The sequence below is a fragment of the Osmerus mordax genome, chromosome 5 (assembly GCF_038355195.1).
Source record: "Osmerus mordax isolate fOsmMor3 chromosome 5, fOsmMor3.pri, whole genome shotgun sequence".
NCBI lineage: Eukaryota > Metazoa > Chordata > Actinopteri > Osmeriformes > Osmeridae > Osmerus > Osmerus mordax.
The window spans coordinates 6,167,142-6,192,986 of NC_090054.1; the positions used below are offsets into that span (position 1 = coordinate 6,167,142).

The 25,845-nt window shown below is 41.5% G+C and overlaps 2 protein-coding genes across 5 annotated transcripts; both read right to left on the reverse strand.

Moving 5' to 3' along the window:
• Window positions 1-520: 520 nt before the first annotated feature.
• Window positions 521-4,031, reverse strand: LOC136943060 (dual specificity protein phosphatase 13B-like). 4 transcript variants are annotated; one of them, XM_067236212.1, is made up of 7 exons: window positions 3,769-4,031; window positions 3,318-3,433; window positions 2,892-3,133; window positions 2,577-2,790; window positions 2,267-2,392; window positions 1,085-1,308; window positions 521-880 (listed from the first exon to the last, which is right to left on the reverse strand). In XM_067236212.1, the coding sequence occupies exons 2-7, from the start codon at window positions 3,431-3,433 to the stop codon at window positions 660-662; spliced, it is 1,143 nt and encodes a 380-aa protein (XP_067092313.1). In that variant the 5' UTR covers window positions 3,769-4,031; the 3' UTR covers window positions 521-659. The 4 variants fall into 4 exon arrangements, with proteins under 4 accessions (XP_067092313.1, XP_067092314.1, XP_067092311.1 ...); XM_067236213.1 differs by having other exon boundaries at window positions 1,085-1,203; window positions 2,267-2,395; XM_067236210.1 differs by having other exon boundaries at window positions 2,267-2,395; window positions 3,769-4,030.
• A 711-nt stretch (window positions 4,032-4,742) lies between these two features.
• LOC136943197 (dual specificity protein phosphatase 13A-like) lies at window positions 4,743-6,443 on the reverse strand. The gene is made up of 3 exons (XM_067236442.1): window positions 6,178-6,443; window positions 5,709-5,926; window positions 4,743-5,240 (listed from the first exon to the last, which is right to left on the reverse strand). Exons 1-3 carry the CDS (start codon window positions 6,426-6,428, stop codon window positions 5,029-5,031), a joined length of 681 nt encoding a protein of 226 aa, XP_067092543.1. The 5' UTR covers window positions 6,429-6,443; the 3' UTR covers window positions 4,743-5,028.
• Window positions 6,444-25,845: the final 19,402 nt, after the last annotated feature.

Here is a 25,845-nt window from a genome sequence, read left to right on the forward strand (position 1 = left end):
GTACAGTGGGGTCCCCAGCATAAATGGTTTCTGCCCTCTCAGGCTCAACATTATATTTTTAGGGAGCTGAGCTACAAGCCATGAACTCTATAAAATGCAACTTAGCATGTAGGAAGAAGCACACTTGCACACACACACTCAATCACTGGCATTATCTATCATTGGGTAACATGAGCTGAATACACTAATGTGACAATGATTACTTTTAACTTAGCAGTCATGAATAGATCTGTAATACACCTCAGTTTTCAGAGGTGTATTACATGAAAGAGTGAGTGACTTACAGTGTAACTCCCAGTTACGTAATGAAGAATGTTACCCTGCATGTCATGTCACTGAATGTCAACAATGAATAGGTGTATGGAGGAAGGGTTTGTAATAGTTATTTTGGGGTCCGACTGTTTTCAGTTGGATTATTTTAGTTTTAGTTTCTAGGCTGCATGTAATGTTCTAAGCCAATGGTGGAAGACTTTCAGCCTTATGAGGTCACGTCTAAAACATAAACAATGATAGACTCATGTTACAGCACGTCACTTTAATCATTAGTAAATTTAATACAGAGCTCTCATCTGTGTGCACGCCTGTGTGTGTGTGTGTGTGTGTGTGTGTGGACTTGTCTGACTGTGTAGGCCTGTGTTTGTGCAGGTGTTTGCATCTCTTCATGTTTGGGTCTCTGTCCTCTCCAGTCTCCTCTGCTGTGTCAGATTTAGCTCCAGCTGTCTAAGCTGCAACAGAAAGCCTGCGTTGGGTCCAATGTCCCGGTTCAGACGGACAGCCATGATGGCGTCTACCAGGGAGACATGCTGGCAGATCATCAGGTAGGCCAAAACCATCGCTCCGGACCGACTGACACCCATGGCACAGTGGACAAACACCTTCCCTACAGGACACACAGGGTCAAAATGCTGCTGCTGTGTGTGTGTGTACATGTGAGTGTGTACAATGTATGTGGGCCAGATTTCTATATGTTGTGTGTCAAATCAAATCAAATTTATTTGTATAGTCCTTTTTACACGCAAGCATGTCACAGAGGGCTTCACATACGTGTTCACGTGTGTGTGTGTGCATATGCAAGTACACTCACCATTGTGTTTTAAGGCATTGTCTATAAACTCTGCTGTGGAGCTGAAGAAGGGTCGGAGGTCAAACAGCGGATGGTCTGCTGCCTCAACACCGATGTACTTCACTGGTACTGGCAGATCGCTGTAGAATCCAGGCCCGGTGTTAATGCGGTGAAGACCGGCTGCTGTATTCACAATGTGAGTTACACCCAAAGATGTCAACATGGGTTTGTCCCGCGCTGCAGACCTACAGACACACAGCCCTCAGCTACAAACATCATAACAACCTATACACCAAGACCAAAAATGCTTCATTTCAACAGATTGGAAGTCTGAATGTGTCTGAGTTTGGCAGTTGGCATTGAAGAGCCCATATAAACCCTACTCTTGTCTTAAAAAAACACAGTCATCATAACCTTTGGATCACAATAACCCAGGGTTCAATTTATCTCATGATTCAACTAAACTTTTAGAAATGTGAAAATTGGAACAATGTTACAGCTATGGTAAGTGTGGAATACTACCAAATAGTCATTAAAAAACTGTTTTGTTAACTTTCTAGAACCCTCCAAATCTTTAAACTCATGAATGCCAATGAGACTGCATACAGACTTCAATAAATAAGGTCAAGGAGGTCTAAACTGCCCAATGAAAATGTGGTCTTTTTTGGGGGGCAAGGCAAGTTGATTCAAGACTGATTACAGAATCTTTGAGTTTCTGCTCTTTCCAACATCCATATAATCCAAACATTCACATGAATAACTGACAAAAAAACAGTAGGTCTTATATCTCATCTTTGGCACTCCTTATATGGTTGGACTTCACAAGGACAGGTACACCCCTATCAGTATTATCTTGGGTCATGTTGACCCAGAGACAATAGGCATTACTTTTATTGTGGTAGCTACACAGTTTTTTTTTTTCATTCCCCAAAGTTCTATTTTCCACATATTTTGGATTAATGTTTTGTATAATTTTCTTAAGTTTAAATATGATTTGGGGTCATTATTACCCCAGGACAATAGGAGGGTAAAGGATGGTTTTTAGTGTCAGAGGAATTTCATAAAAAGATCTTTAGACAATATAGATACTGTATACTGTAACAGATACAGTCTGTTTTGACCAGCTTATTATACACTTTAAGATGTAAATATGGGCCATGATGACTTCTGCCTCTACTCACTCAATGATCATTAATTACTTACTCGTTTCCAAGATAGAGGTTGGGCCAGACTTGATTGACCGTTCCTAATGGCTTCCTATCGGTCAACATGATCCGTCGCAACTCTAAGAGAGGGGGAGTGTCTTCCTGGTAGGTGGAGTCTGACTGACTTCTGTGGGGATAGAGACCAATTTGTGCTCTATAGTGTGTTTGTGTGTAAGTGTGAATGTATGTCAGCAGATTTATATATGTATGTAGGTTTGTGGGTGTACCTCCTTTTCTGTGTGCGTGTGTGAGGATATGTGTCTTCAACTCTGTGTGTCTGTAACGGTGTGTGCATTATGTGAGTTTACAGTTTCTTAGCCTGGATTCTCCTCCTCTCCCTCTCCAGGCTGGCATCCAGTCTGTGTAGCTGCAGCAGGAAGCCAGGGTTGGGGAAAATATCTCTATGCTGCCTGACTGCAGCTGCAGCCTCCTGCAGCCTCAGGCCTTCAGAGATCATGAGGAAGGCCAGTACCAAAGTTGCAGACCGGCTCACTCCCATCAGACAGTGAACAAACACATGGCCTACAGCACAAAGGGGGTTAGGATAACTTCAGTAAGTCTTATAGAGAGACACTTTAAATCAAGTGTGAGCACACACCTACGTGTGTGTGTGTGTGTCTCACCCTCCATGGCCAAGGCAGCTCTGATGTAACGTGCTACAGGGTAAAAGAACGGACTGAGGATAAAGTCCACAGCATCATCAGCCTCAACCCCATAATAGTCCACAGACATGTCTCTATAGAAATAAGGGCCAGTGTTGACAGAGAAGCAGGGCTCAGGGCCTTTCTGTGGGGGTTCATGTGCAGCGTTGACTACGTGGGTGATTCCCAGGCTGTGCAGGGTTGCCTTGTCACGGGCTGCCACCCTAAAATACACATCACAAAAAATTATGATGGTATAGTGCTTTCACTTTTCGCTTTTGTGCGTGTGTGTTTGTGACTTTGTGGGATTGTATTTGTGACCCTGTATGTATGTGCTTTTGTGTGTGCACCAGTGTGTGTGTGTGTGTGTTTGTGTGTGTGTGTGTGTGTGTGTGCGCGCGGACCTACTCGTTGCCTATGTAAACGTTGGGCCAGACCTGGTTGAGGTGTCCAGTGGGCTTTCTGTCTGCCAGAAAGAATTCCTGCAGCTCAGACACTGATGGAGGTTCATAGCATGGCTCCATCTATGCTGACACACACATACAAGCACACACACATGAACATATACATGTACACACATGCATGCATATAAACACATGCACCCACACAGACATTCATGTGTACATGCATGCACCCACATGTAAACAAACACACACATAAAGATACACACACACACACACACACACACACAAGATCAGTAAAAGGTACACAGTGTGCCCCATGTTTCTTTGAACCATTTGAAAATAGAGAGAGATGTGAGTTACTGTACTTCAAGAGCCAGACAAATCCAGACAACCATCTGACTCAACAAGATATACTAGATTTATATGAATCCCAAACTGAAAAGATGCAAACTTACCTTAAAGAGACAGTTCCTCTTCTTATACAAGCTTCTTCTCCTTGCACTCTCTCTGTCTCAAACACAGTCACACACACTGCAGTCTTTTTTTAAATGTGTAATTATAAACCCCTTCAGTGACAAATACACCCTCCAGAACTCAAGACTGGAAAGCTGAATGTCTGATGTCCCATCGGCTTATATCTAACACACTTTCTCACAACACTATTACTCACACCACCACTCCATCCTCAAATATTATTTGAAATCCTCTCATATATGTATCCTTGAGTTACCTTGGGTTTTAAGTGGGTGGGCATTTTAGAGACTGACAGAGACACCAAATAGCTTCTTGTTTTCTCTGTATTTTTAGCTCTCGTGGACTGTGTTTCTGCTATTCATACTACAGTGTCACCCTGTGAAACAACATGCATCAAGATATTACTCAGAACTCACCAGACATAAACATCTACCTGCACCAACTATGGAAGAAATGGGATATCCTATATGTTTATGCTAATCACCTTAGCTATTACCTCATCATCCATTCATATATGCTATATGTGTTCCAACAGAAAGCTACTGTGTTCTGGTGACTCTCACAGCTCTATGGTGTTGTATCTGCCTGCCTACAAGAACACCTATTGGCTGTATGTTATCTTTGTTTTTCTCTATTCACTTTAAACACCGTCCTCTGGCCTTCAGAGTGGAGACATGATTGAGACCTAAGCCTGGTGTTGTGTAATTTCTTGTCAGAGGTCTGGTTTCTCTCCCAATCTGAAGATTGATAAAACTTATACCCCAGAACTAAACTTAACTTAATCACTCCATTAATGAAGTGACAGACTAAACACTTTCTTCATCACTACAAATAACTGCTATTCACTACTAACTATAATACCTACAACTAGTCAAATAAATCTGAAGTTATGTACTGTATCTGGGCAAATCATTAGCATTGAATTACAAGTCAACAAAGAAACAGAACAAGCCCATTCATAGAAATAAGGTTTTTACTAGGTACCAGGAATGATGCACACAGTATATACAACAATCATAATTACACTTTTAGGAACATCTGATTTGTAAAGCGAAAGGGCTCATTATTTTCAAGCAATTGAATGAAGTGAGTTAGAAGAGTGCAGAATGTTTTGAGGCATGCACTTGGGGAGAAAAGAACAGGTATGAGAGAGGGAGAGAAAGAAATATGGAGGAGGGTAAGTGGACTTTTGTCCAAAAAGGAGAGAGCAGTGAGAGGTGTGAGGAACCAAACAGGAGCTGTCAGAGGAGAGGGCAGAGCCTTCTCTTGCGTGTGAGCTGAGTGTCGAGGTTGAGTAGGAGCGCCAGGAAGTTCCTGTTGGGGTAGATGGCACGCCGCTGTATCACATGTCTCAAGGCATCTCGTAATGTGACGCGTCGTTGCAGCATCAGGTAAGCCAGGACCAGTGTAGCGGAACGACTCATACCCATGATGCAGTGTACCAACACCTTTCCTGGAGACAGGGAGGAGGGTGTACAGAAGCTCTCATTAATAACCCTATTTACCAATAGGCTTGATTTTCTGCTGCACTTCTATATGCACCATTTTGTATGACTTGCGAGACTTCTGTATTCACAAGATCATGACCAAGCGGAAATCTATCTTGCCAAGTTTCATCTTATCCGTTTGTGCCCAAACCCACAGTGATTTGAATCAATCAGCAACCTTTGAGGAACTTACTAGTAGCTACAGGTGTGGTTGAAGTTAGCCCGTGATTCCCAAACAGTTTCCAAAGACGACTTCCCAGATGGATATGTGTAATAAACCATCTGGTGAGTCAAGTTAGCATTTGTATGTCTCATTGGATAAAAGCATCCGCTAAACTAATAAAATGTAAATATTATGAAGAATTCTCAGTGTATTTTTACATGCTTTAAAGTAAACAGACTCACCACACACACACAAACACCCACAACCATACCATCTTTGGTCTCCAGGGCCTTGTGTATGAAGTCTGCAGAAGCCTGAAAGTACTGGCTGATATCAAAGTGGGAAGAGTCTTCAGCAGGGATCCCACAGTACAGACAGGCATTGCCGTAGTAACTCTGGTCGCCGATGCTGCCCTGTTTAGAGTGGGCTGCGTTCAGGATGTGAGTGATGCCCAGCTTCTGTAATGCTCCTCTGTTCTGGGCAATGGCCCTGGAGGACACACACACACACACAGAGGCAGTGTAGCAGAGAGGTGAAGCATGTGATATTGCATAAGAGGCCGACCAGAAATAACCAGGGTTGGAACAGCCCAGGAACAACCTGTCATGGCAATGTGTATGCATCTGACTAGAAGGCAGATCAATACTGGTAGCAGTGAGCCAGCAAGACCCCTAACAGAGAGTAGCAGGACATAGCTGTAACAGTGCTAAGGAAAGAGTCAAAATGAGATGCATACTCACACGTTTCCTATGTAGAGGTTGGGCCAGACCTCAGCTATGGGAGTCAACTCCAGTTTGCAGGAGTCTAGGATGTACTCCAGCTCTTTAATGAGCGCCAGGTTCTGTGGCCGTTTATCGTCTGTCATTCTGCTCCAGCTGAGAGATGTGCTCTCACACACACTCTGGCTCTTCTGCCTCTGTCCATAGCCAAAATTCTTTCTGCCCTGCCCACTGCGCCTGTGTGTATGTGTGAGAGGGAGAGAGAAGGACATGAGCAGGTGGCTCTTTGGATGACCCCCAATTTAGCTCTGAGTTCAGTCTGTTCTGTTTCTCACTGGAGGCAAAACTACTGAAATTTCACTCACTGTCTCTTCTTTCTCTCTCTCTTCCTCCCCCTCCTCCTTGATTTCTCTCCCTGTCTTTGTCTCTCACTCTCTCACCCTCTATCTCGCTCTCCATGTTCCTGCAAATCAAGGGCTGCTGCTTACAAGGGCTAATAGATTGAAATTAAGAGAGGCAAAGAAAGAAAGAGGAATATACTGTATAACGACAGAGGAGAGAAAGACAGAGAGAGAATCTCAATGTAACAGGCTCCCACTGAGGTCATTACAGAGCAGGACTGAGGTCAAACAGAATTGTTCAGAGCTGTGAGGGGTTTGACTGTCCTACTGTATTTGTGAAGTAGAGAACTAGTAGAGACTGACTCTCTATAGTACACTGTTGCGACCTGATGTCTTGCATGACTGAGGTCATTGGGTTTGAATCTCTGCCAAATGATTCATGTGTATAATGTGGACTTAACACTTCAGTATACAGTACAGTTTTGGGGGCATCATCTTTAAAAAATGACTATTTTAAAGATCCTGTAAAGTGGAATTGAAAACGTGTTTTAAGTTCACCACACCACAGAAGAATGTGTTATTAACTACCCATCCAAATTCGAATGAAAAAAAACACCGACAAGTATGTTAAATTAGGCTTTGAAATCGTGAGAAAATCAGCACTCTTCTCTGCTTGAGACTGGGGGGGAGTGTCGCCTGAAGGAGATAAAGCTCCGCCCCTCGCTGCCTACTTACGACCCAGATAATGGACGCTACGTCGAGCCGAACAAAACAATATAATAATTTATTTGTTCAATGAGTGAAACATACAGATGCATATAAATGAAATGTTCCCCTGAGCTGTAACACAGGAGTAAAAAAGGACAAGAGACTGCATACAGTGAACTCTCCAATTACTTCTAGCACATTAGCTACCATTTCACCAAAATACCATCATTCTACACCGAGTAGCCTAATATCCAGTTAGCGGTTTGCACTAACTCATAGCAGAGATACCTCTGGAAAGGTTATCTAGTATAATTATAACAAGCACACAGAACTGAGTGATGAACTGCTGGCAGCGGTGGATGGTCCAGGTGCGACCGGAGGAGGAACGGCCGGGAGGGCGATGCTCGGTACGGCTCCGCGCTGCAAGAGAAGCCGTGTGTCACTGAACCCCGTCTGTCTCTGGTCCATGTTAAAACTATCCGCCCGCCGAGTTATGGTCACTGAAGAGGCGGCTGTTGGAGTTCATCCGAAGCTCTCCATCAGCGTGGCTTTTCACAAAATCAATACAGCTATTTTTCCTTTCCTCATCAATAGGTAAATTAAATAGTGTTGCAGCTAAAGAATATATTGTGCTTAGTAAAGTTATGCATTGTGCTTATTAAAGTTCTGTCTTATGATCTGAGAAGTGTGCTCAGGCTTAAAAATGGTGTCTCACACAGGGTGTGGGAAGCAGGCTGTTCTTTGTGTCTCTATCTCTTCATTTTCAGAAACAACCTTGAAACTGGGTGGAGATGGCACCGGAGCAGGTGGGACGCGTAGGCAAGAACAACTCTCTGACGCACGAGAAAACAAGCTGAACCCTTTTTGATACTTGTGTTTCAATTGCATTGTATATAATATGCTGGGGCAGGGAAAGATAGCCAGTTGGACTTTGTGAACCAGCCCAAACTCTGTTGCGGGTAGGGAAACATAGACAACCCCAGAGCTCTGTACTTGTTGATTTCCAACTGCTGCATTAAAGCTGATATTATCGGACCTCTGCGACTCCAGACCACTCTTTCTAGAACACAGATTTGTGTCATTGATACTATCATAACATATTGGAATAGACACACAATATTTCAGTCCTTCACAGCGCAGCTGAAGTTCTTGCATCCAGGGAAGATGCAGTTGCAGGTGGAGGGAGACATCCTGAAGCTAGCTAGCTAGCTGATGTAGGCTACAATAACAGTACAGCAGGAGGAACCATTCAGTGATCTGACGTAGATGGGTCAAAATGACGTAGATAGGTATTTTTTTGGCTCCCCCCATTAAAACCTGATCTGAAAACAGAAGAGAAACTGTTCTACGGTCTTACTCCACATTTCAGTGTGACAAAGTTTGGCGCTTTGCACATGCTTTCAGGAACTCATTTCACACGTATATAATGTACTCATAATGTACTGTAAAGCAAATCATGGAATTTGCTTTACAGGATCTATAAACTACAGCGTGTGTGTTTCTAAATGTGTGTGTAGCTTGTAAAATGTATGGGTGTGTGCATGTTCCTAAATGTGTGTGGGTGTGTTCAGTGATCCCAGTGCTCTCCCTCTGCGGGGTGTGGTCCAGGGTGATGAGCTGCAACAGGAAGCCCCTGTTCCCTTCTCTCTCCCTCTTTCTTTCTCTTTTTCTCTTACTGGTGCCACACACAAATCTGGGTTCAGACTCACCTATCACACACACCTATTTTCAGACTCAGCTGTTTCCCACACGCACTTCTGTTGATGGTCCATTGTCTCCAGAGGTGTCAAAAGTATTCACATTCATTACTCAAGTAGAAGTATATACTAGGGTTTAAAAATACTTCTGTAGAAGTTGAAGTATCAATTCAAGCTTTTTACTCAAGTAAAAGTATAAAAGTACTGGTTTCAAAACTACTTAAAGTATAAAAGTAAAAGTAGTAAGGGAAAAAAATATTAAGGACAAAAGCTTAGGCACAGGGGTCTATAATGCACGACCCCACCTCCCCCCAAAAAAACATTTTTCCAAAGGCCATAATGACTTGTTATATTGAAATGTTAATGTTGAAAAATGTGGGCTGCACCTGTTTATGCCCATTGAAAATGAACACATTTTAGTACAATGCAAATACATTAAAGAACCATATGTGTCTACTACTAAGCATTAACATGTGTTTCATGGAGCGGAAGATATGATGACTAGTTGCCTTTAAGTATTGTAATGCTGCAAAAAGTCAAACTTCAGAGGCATGTTATCATAGTCTTTATTCAAATTAGACGGCGAGTTTGTGAAATCCATTAGCTCGTGGTAGCCTACTCGGGTGCGCAGAGCTAGCAGCGCATTCGAAATTAGTTGTTTTTGCATCCCAACATGTCGAAAAATTCTTCCAGGTACGGCCAGGGATGTAGAAGGTTAGCTAATCTTCCTAGCTACCAACCTCTTGAGTTCTCTTGAGTCTGCCGCGGACATCTTCGTAGGCTACATACGTCTGCTATTTCCTTGCTGGAATTTGGCGTGATTTGTGTCATGTGCAGGTGATGGATCACGTATAAACGAATCGTATATGATTCGTATAAACGAATCATATATATATATAAAGGGTAGATGTCTCGTCCATGTTGCCGGACAACCGAGTCGAACATCCGCACATGGCAGCCACCTTGCTACAGTAAAGTCGCGCACCCATATTGTGTTGGTGCTACATGTAGCCTACTTTTAAAATGACCATAACTTTCAACCGATTTTTAAACGGTTTGGTTTGTTATCAACGTCAGAGATGTCGTTATGCCACTGCATACTTCTATTCTATTTTAAAAAATATATATATATAGCTGCAAGCAGCGATGCGGGTTCCTCCGCAAAATGGCAAAATATTACAAAAAAGTACATTGTAGAAGGTCAAGAGTTGGACAACAAGAGAGCAAAACTACTTCATGTTTGGCCAACAACAATAGGCTGTATGGGGATTTGAACTCATGAGCATAAGGTTACAAGTCAGTCTCTGTATCCTCTCTGCTACACACCTGTTGAGACTTTATGAAAAGAAAGGGCAGAGTATTAGCTTTGGTCAGCTTTGGGCCAAAGGTTATGAAACGGTTGACATTAAAATTGCATGAAATTGCACATGGTACATCAGAATGATGTCACCTTGAAGCCAATAAGGTTTGAAAAACCATCAGTCAAAATGATATTTGATGTATTGACACAAACATATTGAGGCAATGTGGCAAATATACATAAATACACCCCTTTCAGACATTTTGTATTGCATTTCTCATTCCATTTCACCCTATATAAAGACATCTGCCCGCACACTACCCCCATCCATGCTGTTTCCCTCTCTCCCAGCGCAGGTCACGCCAAATGAGAAATGCTGCAGCAGCCGCATGAGGTTTAGATGTAGTTCAAAAATTGCCTCCCACAATCAAAAGATACTAACCACAACTCTGTTTTCAAACTTTCTCAAAGATTGCTTGAAAACCACAGCTATTGACTCTCTTCTTGAGTTGATCTCTTTCCAGAACCTCAGTCAATCCACTATCAAGAATAACCTCGCAGGCAACTGTTGCACCCTTAAACAGACATCTATTCATCTTTCTTTTGGCAACTTTATTTTCAAAGGCGGTCATTGGAGTTTTTACAAAGCATGTTCTTTTAACCCGCGCAAAACGCTTGCTGATGACATCATCATCATCCCAGAACCCCAACCTCTAGACACCCACATAAATCAGAACCGTACCCAGGATATTAACAAAACCAAAACACAATACAACCACAATATCTTTCCTTAAATATATTCCATCACATTTCCATGTAAATTATAATTATGCAAACTAACAAATATATCTAGGTCGCAACACCCTCCCCCACTAAAATAAAATGTGCCACACATTTTCTTAATGTCAATACAACAATAGAACTCTTGGTGGAAGGTAGATAAACAGGTAAGTATCACACATATCACACTTTACAGGGTGGTTAGGCTGTGTTATCTCAATAGTCCATTTTCTCTTTTTTTCTTCAAAAGTCTCTCGTGTCCACAAGACAAAGTCCATAGTCCATTAGTATTGGAGGGTGAATAGGCCATAGAAGTATTGGTGGTCCCCCAAATCTTCGCGAACGGGAACAGGAAAATACTGTTTACACACAGACTGTGTGTTCACACATTTCAAAGCCATGTATTCAGTAATTCTATTATGTAAGTGTACACACTACTAATTCTTCCTTTACAGTATGTACCACACTGCTGTCTTAACTCAAAAATACTCCCATAGTATCCCCCTATTTTCTGTTCTTATTACTTAAATATATGTCCAGATAACCTGTTTCTATACTCTGTAATCTGTGTCAGTTATCACCATGAACTGTAACTCATGTAGGACATTAAAGAAAATCTAACTTTAAATTGTCTGTGTGAATATATATGTCTATTCATGACAAAAAGGATACATGAATAATGATCTGCTGGACGGGTCACGGCTGGCTCCAGAGGGGTTTCTCACACTGACAGGGCAGGTTTTCAGCTGTTGGAAGGTCGGCTGGCCTAGCTGGTCATAGGTGTAGATACGCCTGGGATGTCGGACTCTCTTAGGCCTGTCCCTCCATGTTTCAGCATCACTCTGTTCATTCTCGGATTCCACAGCCGGAGCTTCAGTTTCTTCCTCCACGCTATATCTCTCATCCACATGTTCCTCCTCAGGGTGTTCCTCAGGTGCGAACGCCACCTCAGGCCTGTCTCTGGGTGTCTCACCCCTTGGACATAACTCTCCTGCCTCTGCGTTTAGGGGTAGATCCGCATGTCTAACGGCTGGCCACAAGTGATATGCCTCTTCACTGGAACTGTCTGTGTCTGTTGGGTAAGTATTGTGCTTGGCTGTATGTTGTCTTCTTGTTCTCCGTCTTGTTTTGTTTCCACTGTGTATGTCTTTGAGACATGGGTTCGCAGACATCTATCTCTTCAACCAGGTAGGGGCATGGCAGGAGTAGGTTATGATGTAATACACGTCTTCTCCCTGTTTCTTGCAATGGCTCAACTATGTACACTGGACTATCAGGGCCTTTTCTTCCCTTGACAACATGAATCATGTCTTCCCAGTAGCTACGTAGTTTTCCAGTGCCGCCTCTGGGTGTGAGGTTTCTCACCAGGACATGGTCACCTGGCTCAAGGGTAGAACTCCATGCACACTGATTATAGTTTTTTTGTCCTCTTCTTGCACTTTTCTTAATATTCTGCATTGCAATGGCATAGGCTTCGTGCATAACCTCTCTCCACTTCTCTGCATAGCCAGTCTGTGACTGGTTTCTCTCTTCTCCTGTCCTGGGGAACATCAGGTCCACTGGTAATGTTGGTTCTCGGCCAAAGAGAAGGAAAAATTGCGAAACTCCTGTTGCTTCATGCACTGTTGAGTTATAGGCATGGACCACTTTGTTAAGGTGCTCTTTCCACCTGGACTTGAGACTCCTTAAGTGTGCGCAGCATACCCAACAGTGTTCTATTGAAGCGCTCTGCGCGATTGGCTTGAGGATGATAGGGGGAAGTCCGGGAGTGACGAATACCACAGTAGTCTTGGAGCTTGCGGAAGAGATTATTTTCGAACTCTTTTCCCTGGTCGTGGTGTATCTTGGATGGGAAACCGAAACGCATGATAAATTAATCACAAAGCTTTCTGGCGGAGGTCTTCCCAGACTTGTCTCTTGTCGCATATGCCTGTGCATATTTAGTAAAATGATCTACAACCACAAGTATGTATTCTTGTACCCTTTCACTTGTCTAAGTGTACGTAGTCAATGGAGATCATCTCAAATGGTGCAGAAGTCACAATGCTATGTATAGGTGTTCTGGTTATTCTGTTAGGTTTCTTTCTCTTTATGCAGCGACACACCCGTGTAACATAGTGTTCCATCTCCTGTCTCATCTTAGGCCAGAAGAAGCGTTCTCTCGCAAGAGCCACCATCCTATCTGCACCTAAGTGTCCCATTTCCTCGTGGAGGTGTTTGTACACAACAAGCTTCAGAGACTCAGGAACAGCAAGCTGCTTTCTCGTCGCAGTCTCTCTTCTGAGTATGCCATCTCTATCTATCTGTAGATGGGGCCACTCTCTGAGAAGCTGTCTGACGATTTTGTCCTCTGGCAACTTGTCTTTATGTTTCAGGTAGGTATGTGTCTTTTTCAAGGCCACAACTCTGCTTATGACCAGGTCTGCATTTTGAGTGGTTCTTATGTCCCCTACTGCAAGAGACTGAATTGGCTCAGAGATTTTGCATCCTTCTGGCAGTGCATCTTCATTACAGGTAACAGTAAAGATCCAATTCAGCTCTCCAGCTTTGTCTGTCCAGAGCTTTCCCAATGTATTCAATAGCTTCCTGTTGGCATTCCTCTGTGCATTCTTGGATGACCTCTTCAATGGGCCTTGGTCTGCGTGACAAGAAGTCTGCATCTGTATTTGCTGTTCCAGGCCTGTATTTTTATGTGAACCTATAATCCGTTAACTCTGCCACCCAGCGGTGTCCAGCTGCATTGAGTTTTGCTGACTTTGTGACATATGTCAGAGGATTATTGTCACTGTACACAGTGAAGTGAGGTGCGTGGAAAAGATAGTCACGAAACCACTCTGTTATGGCCCATTTCAGCGCCAGGAATTCTAATTTGCCAGAATGTAACTTGTAATTCCTCTCTGCTGCTGTCAAGGTCCTTGATCCATATGCTATCACTCTGAGAACGCCCTCTTGACGCTGGTACAACACTGCACCTAGGCCATCTTCAGAGGCATCCACATGAAGCACAAAGGGTTTCTCTAGGTCGGGGTATGCCATTACTGGTGGGTTTGTCAGCTGATCGACAATTCTGTTCACTATCTCTCTATGAATGGCTGTGTACTGAACTGGGTGAGAAGGTGGCAACAGAGCAGACTTGCGGCTAATCCCCTTTTTCTTTTGACTTTGTTTCACTTCAGACTTGGGATTTGCTAACAGTTCATAGAGGGGCTTGGCGATCCTAGATAAGTCTGGTATATAGGATCTGTAATAACCGAGGAATCCCATTAACTTTCTCATCTCTCGCACCGTGGTGGGTGTCTCGTGCTTCAGTTCTTTAACTGCTTCCACGTCTTTGGGATTCATCTTGTATCCCTCTGCAGAAACTACTTGACCCACATAACAGACCTCACTTTTGAAAAAGTCACATTTCTTTGGTTTCTTTTGGTTTCTTCTTAGCTTTATGCCACACTCTCGCTGTCGTTTGAGCACCTGTCTCACATTTTGGATGTGCTGATCGAAGCTGGAGCTAAATACTAAAACATCATCTAAGTACGGGACACATACTTCATCTCTGAGGTCTCCCAGGCATCCCTCCATGTAGCGCTAAAGGACCCAGGTGCGTTTGTAAGCCCAAATGGAATTCTGACCCATTCATGAAGTCCCCATGGTGTTATGAATGCGGTGTAGGGTCTGCTTTTCTCACTTATGAAGGTGATAAGCCTTCCCTTGATCCAGCACCGTGAACCAGGAGTTGCCTCCCAGATTTTCCAGAATCTCCTGTATCCTTGGAATGGGATGACGGTCAGGCAGTGTTTTCTCATTCAGTAGCCTGTAGTCTATGCACAGCCGCAGACCCTCGTCTTTCTTCCTGACACATACTACAGGTGAGGAGTATGAAGAACAAGATTTCTGGATCCAGCCTCGGTGGAGTAGGTCCTGTATGTGTGTTTTCACTTCCTGGTAGAGATGTCTAGGGATTGCATTGTATGTTCTTTGAACAGGCACGTTGTCTTTTAACTGTATGTCCATCTTCAAATCTTTAATGCACCCTGTATCCCAGTCATCTTTTGCAAAAACATCACATTCTTCCCTGAGCATTTGATGTACTTGTTTCGTTGGTCTTCTGACAGGTGGCTCACGGGCGGGTCCCAGGGCTCAGCTTGTGGCTCTCCACTTGACTGCAACGAAGCACTGCTGTCTGATGTTTTAGGTGTCTGTTCCTCAGCAGGTTTGGTCTGCAATGGGTAGATGGCATCAACACCGTGCAACAGGCCAAGTGTGGTGCGACTGTAAAGCACAACATCATTATCAGTCATATTTTCCACCGTCACTTCAATTTTACTATTATCTTCTGGGGGGAGCTTAATTAACTGTTCTCTGATGACAAGACCTGTTGGCCATGGTGCCTCAACATTTGGCTCTAACAGTACATGTGATGTACTCAACACCCTCTTGTTTAGCCGTCCGCACTGCACCACCATTACTTTGTTCTTCGGGATGGTCACTGGTTGTCTGCCTTCTCTGGCTAAGTGGGGTTGGCCGTTAGGCTTTCGCTTCTTCAAAACAGATAAAACGGCTCTTGCGGTTCTGTGTCCTACCTCCAGTGCTGAGCACAGTCTCTTTACCATGTGACCTGATGGGATACTGTCTCCATTTGTGTTGTCGGTCAGGGCTAGTTCTTCAATTACATTAAAGCCGATGATGGGGCGTTCAATGTCACTGCTGGCAATCAGGACGGGGACCAGGACAGGTTTCTCACTCATTCCAGCCACAACATCTTTGGACAAGGAAACTTCCATTTTCATCCATCCCTTATACGGTATGTCTGTTCCATTTGCAGCTGAAAGCTCTAATGGTCCGTTTTCGAGCAACTGGTGAGACCAGTTTCGAGCAACTGGTCTCACCTCAACATCTGGCAGGTACTTTCTTTTCCAGTTTGTTCCCACTATTGGGACCTGTGAACCAGTGTCCCACAGTATTGTAGTGTCAACTCCTCCTAGAGAGGCTCGAACTAGACATCTCTTCCCTACCAGCTTCGCTGTTTGCCGCTGTTTACCAGTGAGTGGTGCTCGTAGGCTGAACAGTTCTGCTTTCTCTATCTTTTCAGCAGGACAATGCAGAATTTCAATTTTGCTTGTGTTGGCTGTAACATTTCTCATTCGGCAACCTGATGCCCAGTGTTCTGCGCTGCCGCACTTGTAACAGTGAACACACCTTCCATCAGGGTTGGACTGTTGACATTTCCGACATCTTCTGTAATTTGAGGTCTGAGGCTGTGGTCTGTATTTTTGGTTTGGCTCTTCACCCACTCTCCTTGGTTGATACTGAGGAGTCTGCTGAAGGCTTGCGATGTGAGTGGTGAGGTTCTGGATAGCCTCACATATGGCTTTGTTACCTTGGTCAACCTTTTCCATCAGTGTATCACGTTTGTTTGTCTCGCCGTTTTTGTTTGGTTTGGGCACATGTTCATTTTCCTCACTTTTCTCACAAATCGCTGCCACTCTTATCGTCTTTAGTTTAGGTATAGTTGACAACTTATTCCTTCTTTCCATTTCAAGACGGTATGCAGCTGTCATTTTCTCCAGGAGGACTTCATCTGTCACTTTAGGATTTTGTAAGTATGGCTTTATGTCCGTTCGAATAGTGTCATCATGAAGGCCAGTCATTACTGGTTGGGGGAATTGATTTTGAATTAATTCTGAACTGTACTTCAAACCAGACTTAACTCTTTCTGAGGCAAGGGCAATTTATTGTCTCAGGCCCATGGCTCGCATTAAAAACTGAATGGGCGTTTCTTTAGGCTCCTGAACTGCACGGGTGAGGGAGTGGTACAGCTCTGTAGCATCCCTTTCAATATAATGAGTTCATAGAATTTGCCTGAGAGCTTGCAATGTCAAAAATCAATTCTACTTTCCAAATAACTCTTCAGTTTAGTTCCTGGAGCTACGGCTTGAATTACAGCCTCGACAACTTCTCCCTCATCATGTCCTTTTTTCAGTGCCCTTTGAATTTGTCTTTCCAAACTTGAGTAAGTTTGGTTAATTTATCCTTTTGATTTGGTTCTCCAATGTGTCGAATTATTTTTAATTCCCTCCTGTACAGTGGATGAGCAAACGAGACATTTTGACTAGCTACATAGGCTGTTGCATTCCGTGTTGAAACGTTCTCTCTTTGTTCTTCGTGATTACTGGGTGTAGTTTCATTATCTTCCACAGGGTTGTGATCTTCCAGTACTTCTTGAGGCGAAAATTCATTAATATCCTCGGATTTCTCATTTAGTTCGTAAATTTTGTCATTTGGTTGCATTAAAAGAGACATCCCTTCATCTTCTCATGAAATAACATCTTCCCCTTCTATATATTGCAGAATTTGTCTTCTCAATTTGCGGAGTACATCTTTATCACGTCTATCCACTGTAAGGCCAAGTCCTGCGCATACATCATTCAAATCCGGTGCTTTCAGTGTTAATAACTTTTCTTCTATTTCTACCACCGTACTTTCCCAGTCAGACGACATCTCTTGCACGTTCGACATGATCGAAAACTCACTGTTTTGTTTGTAGCACTGCAGAATTTACGTATCTGTAGACTTAGATAGCAGCTAGCGTTAGCTCTTACAATGTCCGTGTTAATCAGCTAGCGTGAGCTCTTACAATGTCCGAGTTGGTCACTCGTCGGTGGGTGTGTTTTGCCTTCGGCAAGGGCACAACCTTTGTTCTCTCACATATATATTTGTTGGAATGCTGCTTCAGCATTTAATTCCAGGTATTGTAATTTGAATCTTTATTTAACTTATTTGTATTATTATTGCTGTATTATTATTGCTGCTTATCATTGCTGCTTCAGAATTCCAAGTATTGTTCTTTGAATCTTTAATCAACTTATTATTTTTCTTCTATTTCTTCCGTGGCACCTTTCAGCGCCTTCAAATCTTAAGCTATTAAAACCGTTCAGCTATCAAAAAATTCAGCAGTTTCAGGCCATGGGTGCTGTGACTTTTCAGCTTTGTACCTCTTATGCTTGAATTAATATAAATCAATATTCATAATATTTTTTACATGGGTTTCCAATGGAGTTTTCTTTCAAATCCTCTCAAACTTCTTTAAACTTTTTCAACTTCCAAATCCTTCTTCCTCAATCTTTCAGCTAGAGCCACCATTTACACTTTAAAATGTTGACAAAACCCTAAACTATTTTTAACTAATTCAGCTTTTTGATATCTATTCAACTTTTTTCAATATCACTGATTATGTTTCATGACTTTTTCAAACCGTTTCTGAGATTTACATGGGTGTGTATGTGAAAGCCTAGAGTGCAGACTGAAACGCCTAGAGTGGAGGGGAGCTTCGATGTTGTTGAAAAAATATTTCTAGTTTGCCAGCATTGCCACAATTTTCGCTCTTCATGCTTCGTTTTTGGATCAATAGATAGCTAATTTTGTGCTGGTCGTAGACAGTTGTCTGTTGAATCCAACAGACGTACACATTTGTCCAGAGCCCCACGAAAGCGAGACAATGTCCAACTCTTGCCCCATAGAGACCAATGCAAATCTGGTGACAAAATCGTCAGAGAAAGCAAAAAGAACAAGATTTTGAAACTGCCGGTAGAGTCGTATTTCTGACCGCACAGAAATATAAAGGACATCTCTGAGTCTTGGGTCTCGGAAAATATCCTTAGTTTTTGGATTGGACGTATAGTTTTGCGTCTAGGTTAACTTGTTTGAGGTGTGGATTCTAGCTACATTTCTGTTATTCTCTGGCCTCAGCGCGTTAGCAATCATAGCTGCACCATCACCGTAGCAACGACACGCACGCTCAGTCTCTCACACAGGTGATTGGTATTAGCTGATTAGTGGAGTCACAAGACAGAGTTTGATAGTATTTCAACCTAATACAATTTACAAGAGGTGACTCTGCAGGTGCTGCTAATATCTCTTTTACTACTATTGCTAATGGAACTGTTTTATTCTACTACCACTGAGTGTGTTTACTTGACCATGAGAAACCCGATTACTAGCAATTGTCGGTTTATGCCAATAATACGATTACTCCATTTACATGTGTAATTAGTTATGCGATTACTCAATAAACGCATCTACATGATTCTTTTTATTAATCGTTGTATGCTCCACGGACAAAACTTGCACCATCATCCTTCTGCAACAAAGTGTCGCCGCGTGTCTTCCTGTATCGGCCCTACTGCTGTATGTTTCATTCAATCAACACATTGAATCCTACTAAGAAAGCCTAGTAAACACACTCAATGATAGGCTACATCTGCTACTGCTATTACTATCCCAAATATAATTTCAGCTGTTAAAACTATAATATTCTTGTAACGACTAGCTAGCCTACTTCTTCTGTTTAACAGTTCAGCTTTCAGCTTCTCCCGCATTGTAAGAGCTTTCAAGCTTTTAGCTTTGATAGATGATGCAGTTCAGCTTCCACACTGCCTCTTTTCTGTGACTCACACATTTTTGAAATTCATTTCAGCTTTCAGTTTGGGGGTATTTTCTAATTTCTGTAGCCTATTTTCAGGAATTTAAAAACTAATAATTGGGTGTGCTTTGCCTTCGGCAAGGGCACAACCTTTCTCTCACATATATATTATTATTTATTTATTGTTTATTTTCGCCCCCCTAAGGATCAGTCAATATTTGGACTACATAGACAACCTAGGTGTCAAAAGTTTCGTATTGGTAGCGATTGCGTTGTTGTTTTATTTACGTTCCGTTGCATGGTTTAAGTAGAAATTGCGTTTCTGTGGTGAAAAGTGAAGCTAACGGTGGCTAATTTGCTAGCCACAGTCACTGACGTTACTAACGTCACTAACGTCACGAAAACGCGTGACTACCTGTAGCAGAACATTCGTTTTGCATCTGTTAACTTGGGGGATAGCTAGGCTAACTATAGCTTTAATGCAAGGCAACTGCAGAAACGCCACAAGCAAAGAGGCCAGGGTGATAACTATTTACTCATTTTACTTTGTGATGTGAAACACAATTGTGAAATGTAATGTACAATATTAGCTGATATTATTAAGGAAGTAGGCCCACATCTACTTTCGGAAACGGTAGTCTACTATTTCACTGAAGCATTAGCATCATGACATTAGCCTCTGTTGCCCGGGCAACACATACTACAGTGGTCTATGATGCATCTGTTTTCAATCGTTAAAATAAACATTCCTCACAAATACATTTTCGTTGTAGGATTTATTATGACATTACATTACAAGTAAATGATTTGTGGGTGAAATGATCCTTACCTGTGGTGTTGCTCACTGCAACGCTGTAGCCTACGCGAGACACTACAAAAACATCTACACAGCTGTAGGAAGTCAAACGGCGACAGAACATGTTCGGCACTCCCCTTACTTCAATCAAAAGTCTATCTAACTACTAACCTGAACTTCATTGCCACAGCCTAAACTTTGTCAATCTGTTCATGAAAATACTTAATTTCAGCCTTAACCGTACAACGGAACGTTAAATCGAATTCAACCAACGCAATCGCTACCAAGACGAACACAGCAGTAGTCTAGTACTGTAGTAGTAGAATTTACCGGGGCAGCTTCTCCACACAGGGCTATATCACATTTTGCGTTGTTACTGACAATGATCGCTACCAGTGAGCTTTTTATGAATGAGAGATTTTCCACTAAATAAATGTCCAGCTTATTTACGTTTTTGGGGGCATATTTTCAGTTAGCAGATGGGGTTCTTTATTTAAGCAATAAGTATTATAAAAAGTGTTCCAGGGTTTGCCGGCCCTCCGCTGCGCGTCGGGCCTAACAACACCCTTGAACACGTACTTTATTGGCGATAAAGTACTGCCTCTCGTACCTTATTGCTTTTATAATACGGTTGCCAGCGAAATTATAAATAGTAAATAAATAGTAAGCTGCCTTTCAGCACAAAATAGTTATAGACAACAAACATTGTGTATCGCATTTCAGTAGCTGAGAGAAAATAGTCCCTGTAAACAGTGGCTGTTGCTATGCAACGGACAAACAGCATCATGAACTTCACGTTTGTTAGCCTAGCTAGCTAGCTAGATCTCGCAATTGACTCATTTCATAACAGCTGCCTTTAAAACAACAACAATGACAATGGGACACTTTCAATAAAATAATATTTATTTTAAACATTAGGTCTAAACACGTTACGGTTTGCTTATATTGATTTGGATATTTCCACTAATTGTGCATCCATGGAAAACGTTTCTCATGTCCCCTTCGTCTCTGATGACATCGCTTTCGACCACTCTTGCTCTCTCATCTTCGGCTAACCACTCATCAAAAGTTCTTCCCCCCAAAAGATCGAAGTTAACATGAAACATGTTTGCTTACTGTTAATCTTGAAATGACAACAAAATTACAACGACAACCAAGTGACAACCAAGTGACAACGAAAATTACCAATGACAACCAAAAATGTAACCGTTATTTTGAGTGCGCACTAATATGGAACGCTCCATTTTAAGGCAAATGTAAACAGGCGTACTGTAAACACCTGTACACCGTACAGTACTTTATGCTCAATAAAGCACACCCCGTGACTCACTCTCAACCAATCAGAATGCTTGATTTCAACCACCCGTATTATAATAATGAATGAATGCAATATAGGCTAAATGCCTGAAAATATCACGAGAAGGGAAAAACTAAAAGGACGTATAAGGTATAAGTCATAGAGATTAGGTCAATTTTTACACCGGTCTGCCAAATGTATTCGTTTTGATTCAGCTATGAGGCTGCCTCTTGCAGGGGAAATGAGAAGACATCATATTTCATTCTACACTTCACTCGTATTTTGAGTTGTAAATGAGCAGAAAAAAAAGATGCTTTTAAATCTATGTAATCTTTATGAATAATAAGTTGGCCCTATGCATTTTATATAAAATATATAGAAATATCAGTTGTAAAAATGTCATAAAAAACGGACCCTTGTGCAACCGACGCAAGCAAGCACACCCTACAATTTCCCCAGAAATTGTACCCTCTCTAGTTCCTCTTCCTTCGTGGTAAAAACACTCCAGACTGGACGGAAACACCAATTTATGTTGCACCCTTAAACAGACATCGATTAATCTTTCTTTTGGCAACTTTATTTTCAAAGGTGGTCGTTGGAGTTTTTACAAAGCATCAGGGTTGCCAGGTCTGTGTGACAAAACCAGCCCAATGGCCAATCAAAACCAGCCCAAAACCAGCTCAATGGCCAATAAAACCAGCCCAAAAACCAGCTCAATATCAGAACTCAAAATATGCCCCTGCCAAACCATATACACTGCTTTTAAAGTCCAACAGCATTGCTATCATTGTCAAATGTATTGTAATATCTACAAACACCAAATGTTTAGTATGCCAGCATTAAAAGCAGTTTTCAGGAGGTTTTCTCAGGAGACTGAGAGCATTAGGCACGTGTGCACACGCACAGTGCGTGTGTAAGAGGGCTTGTCCCATGTCAATGTGTGTACGTGCTGATCTGGAGTCAGTTTGGTAGGATTTGGGTATAAATAATTTCATTTAGAATATGTATTTTTAAGATATTAATGTAATTTGCATGCAAAATAGGTCTACCCGAACCAATGGACAAAACATTCAACCCGCGGCAACACTTCAAAAGTAGCCCAATTCCGCGGGAAAATCACGGACCTGGCAACACTGCAAAGCATGTTCTAAATGTATAAAAGTGAGAGTTCCAATCAAATCTGAATTTGTTTTAAACCTAGAGGTTTAAAAGGCTACCTTTGCACTCTAAAGAAAATTATAGTGGCTCAACTTAAAAAAATTAAGGTAACAATTTGCATGGACTTTTTTAAGTAGTTCCAACTCAGCCATTATTGAGTACATTCCGTGATTCTTTTATAGTCAGACTAACTCAATTATTTAAGTACAACCAACATGACTAACAAACTTAATTAAAGTAAATCTACTTACATTTCCTGAAAATGTTTAGGTAATATTAAGTTCTCAAATTATTTAATTTAGGCCATTTTAAGTTATTTAATTTGCTTCCATTCTACTCAGAAATGTCCATGCAAATTGTTACCTTAACTTTGTGTTAGTAACTTAATTCATTTTAGCCAGAATAAAATACACATAGCAATTCCTTTTTTATGATCAAACATTTTATTGTAACAGCAAAGTAAATTCATAAATTATATTATTATAGTGTTATTTTATAACTTATAAACAAAATAAACATGCCTGCTTAGACAATCCCCTGAATCCAGTGCTTCATTCTCTGTGCATGTTAAAGAATACAAAAAACCCCACACCATATACCATGTGAAAAGGAATACATAAATTAAATGTTGCTGATGTTGGAAAAAGAAATTAAAATGGCTATATGTATTCTACATGGCGAATATAGAGGCATGTTTTCCAAGGGACTTGGCATTGTAAGTAGGTGTAAGTGCGAACTATCAACAGTACAGGTGCTGTTTCTTGCACAACAAAACATAACAGTGCAACATATCCTGTTGAATTTGAGGACAGTCTAATTCTTCACATTTTAGCACAGCAGTTTACTTTTGAAAGACATTACCTTTGGACTGGCTTTCAGCCCATCCAGCTCAAGGAATATCTTTTGAAATACCTCAAAAGTATTTTTCAGTTATTTTGGGTAGCTGAGGTTGAGTCCGTACATCAGCCCCATTAGCAAGGCACAGGCTCTGGGTATATCCAGGTCTTGCAGGACTTCTGTTCCCTCAATGAAGATCCTCGCGCTGGTTGGATCAGACATGGTGGCACCTCTGGATATGACAATCTTCATCACTTCATTGACAATATCCCCACCATCCTAGCATAAGTAGGTCAGAATCAATGTCAGTGTTTTAGTCATCATATTTAAAATCAGAGTAACACAAAGTACAGTGTGTCTGAACTTTAGTGTCTGAGTTACCTACCAACTGCTCTTTGAAGAGATCCTCCTCATTTTCTCTGAGATACACCATTGAGCCACGGATAGCAACCTTTCTCCTTTTTTCCACAGAGTCATCCTGTGAATAAGAAACAAATATGCTAAACTGCTCCTCTATGAATTTGGGATTTTAATAATTACATCCCTTGGAAAAAAGACCAAAGAATGTGTGAAATTGTGTTTCTGTCAAATTTCTCAAAAAGTCCAATATTCACTCTCCAGTGAAAGTGAACCAACACAACATCACCCATACCAAAAGATTTTTAATTCAAGATTAATTAACCCAATATAACCTACAAAAAACAATGCTCTTCACAAGATAACTAATTGGTAACTTCACTACTTTTTATTCAATTGTATAGCATGTAAAGAAAAATGTATAATAGAACATTGAAAAAAGTTACAAAAAACGGACAAAAGTTACAAAAACATCTGGGAAAAACGTCAGGAAAAGTGACAAAAACAGCTTTAAAAAAACGTAAAAAAAGCACAGAAAACTATTGACAGATACTTCGAAAAAAGTGACAAGTGTCAAAAAAGACAACCAAAACGTATTGATTTATTTTACATTTTGACCCACAAAAAGTTGCAGGTCGATGGGGAAGACAACACAAGGGTTAAAACTAAAAAATCTGCTTGCAAAAACCTGCACAGAAATTGGCTTTTTTCTTACTCCATGCTTTTTCAGAATGCAAACATTAATGGCAGTTCAGTGCCAACATCGTTAAGCTTCCACTGCAAACAAAAGACACAAAAGACTGCTCTGAAGCACCCTAAGCATCTGAAGCAAGAGCACGTGCTCTTAAGACCCTAGCTAGCTAAAAGTATGCTAACTCAACAGTTGGTGAATTAGCTTAGGACAAGCTACAACTGAAATTTTACCCTGTGAAACACGGAAAAAAAATTAAAACACAAATTCTGTATACCGGTACTGATACAGTTAGTACATGTTGCAAATGAAACAAAGAAAGATACACACCAAGACACTTTTCTTGCAAACTCCCGTTTCTCCCGCTCGTATTTTGTCTTGTAGAAGGCGTGGTCAAGCAGCAAAACATGTCCGGGCAAGTTCAGTACTGAACTAAGCTTTTGAAAGACGCTCAGTAGAATGACAAGTAGCACTAACTGAATCATTTTCTATTGTTAAGAAAAGGTAAAAGTGTTTGTTCATAATCGATATATATTTAAGTTAAAACACTTTTCATTATTTTAATTTTGATCTACTTCTTAAAATAAGTTATCAACTTACTAAAACATGTATATGTAACAAATTAAATTTGTTATGATTTTTTTTTAATGATGATATGATTTTTCATGATTTTAAGCTTTACTTACTGATCCCATGAATTATTTTTTAGAGTGTGCCTAAACTGACATGCACCAACTCAGAGAACTGAGTTTCAACATCCATTTACACATTTAGTCTCTATTTGTTACTCTACTCTTAAGGCATGTTTAACTTAAAGATCCTGTAAAGTAAAGTAGCTTACATCAGCTAGCTAGCTAGCTTCAGGATGTCTCCCACCACCCGCAACTGCATCTTCCCTGGATGCAAGAACTAGCTGCGCTGCAACGCCATTTAACGCCATCCCTGTTGATAATGAAAGGAAAAATAGGTGGATAGATTTTATGAAGAGCCACGCTCATGGAAAGCTTCGGATAAACTCCAACAGCCGCCTCTGTGCCACTGACCATTTCATGGCGGACAGTTTTAACATGGACCAGAGACAGACGGGCTTCACCAACACACGGCTTCTCTTGCAGCGCGGAGCCGTACCGAGTAAATGTAAATGTTTACTCCTGTGTTACAGCTCAGGGGAATATTTCATTTATATGCATCTGTATGTTTCTCTCATTGAACAAATATATTCTAATTCTATACTGTTTTGTTCGGCTTGACGTAGCGTCCATTATCTGGGTCGTAGGTAGCTTACTTAAGAGAGGCGGCGCCTTCCAGCGA

What these genes read in the sequence shown, in the direction of transcription:
- LOC136943060 (XM_067236210.1), bottom strand. Translation starts at nt 3,433, where the DNA reads ATGGAGCCATGCTATGAACCTCCATCAGTGTCTGAGCTGCAGGAATTC. An exon ending in AGCTGCCTTGGCCATGGAGG is followed by an intron (nt 2,791 to 2,891) that starts GTGAGACACACA and finishes TTTGTGCTGTAG; the next exon opens with GCCATGTGTTTGTTCACTGT. An exon ending in AGAATCCAGGCTAAGAAACT is followed by an intron (nt 2,396 to 2,576) that starts GTAAACTCACAT and finishes CTATCCCCACAG; the next exon opens with AAGTCAGTCAGACTCCACCT.
- LOC136943197 (XM_067236442.1), bottom strand. Translation starts at nt 6,428, where the DNA reads ATGTCCTTCTCTCTCCCTCTCACACATACACACAGGCGCAGTGGGCAG. An exon ending in AACCTCTACATAGGAAACGT is followed by an intron (nt 5,927 to 6,177) that starts GTGAGTATGCAT and finishes TGTGTCCTCCAG; the next exon opens with GGCCATTGCCCAGAACAGAG. An exon ending in GGCCCTGGAGACCAAAGATG is followed by an intron (nt 5,241 to 5,708) that starts GTATGGTTGTGG and finishes CCCTGTCTCCAG; the next exon opens with GAAAGGTGTTGGTACACTGC.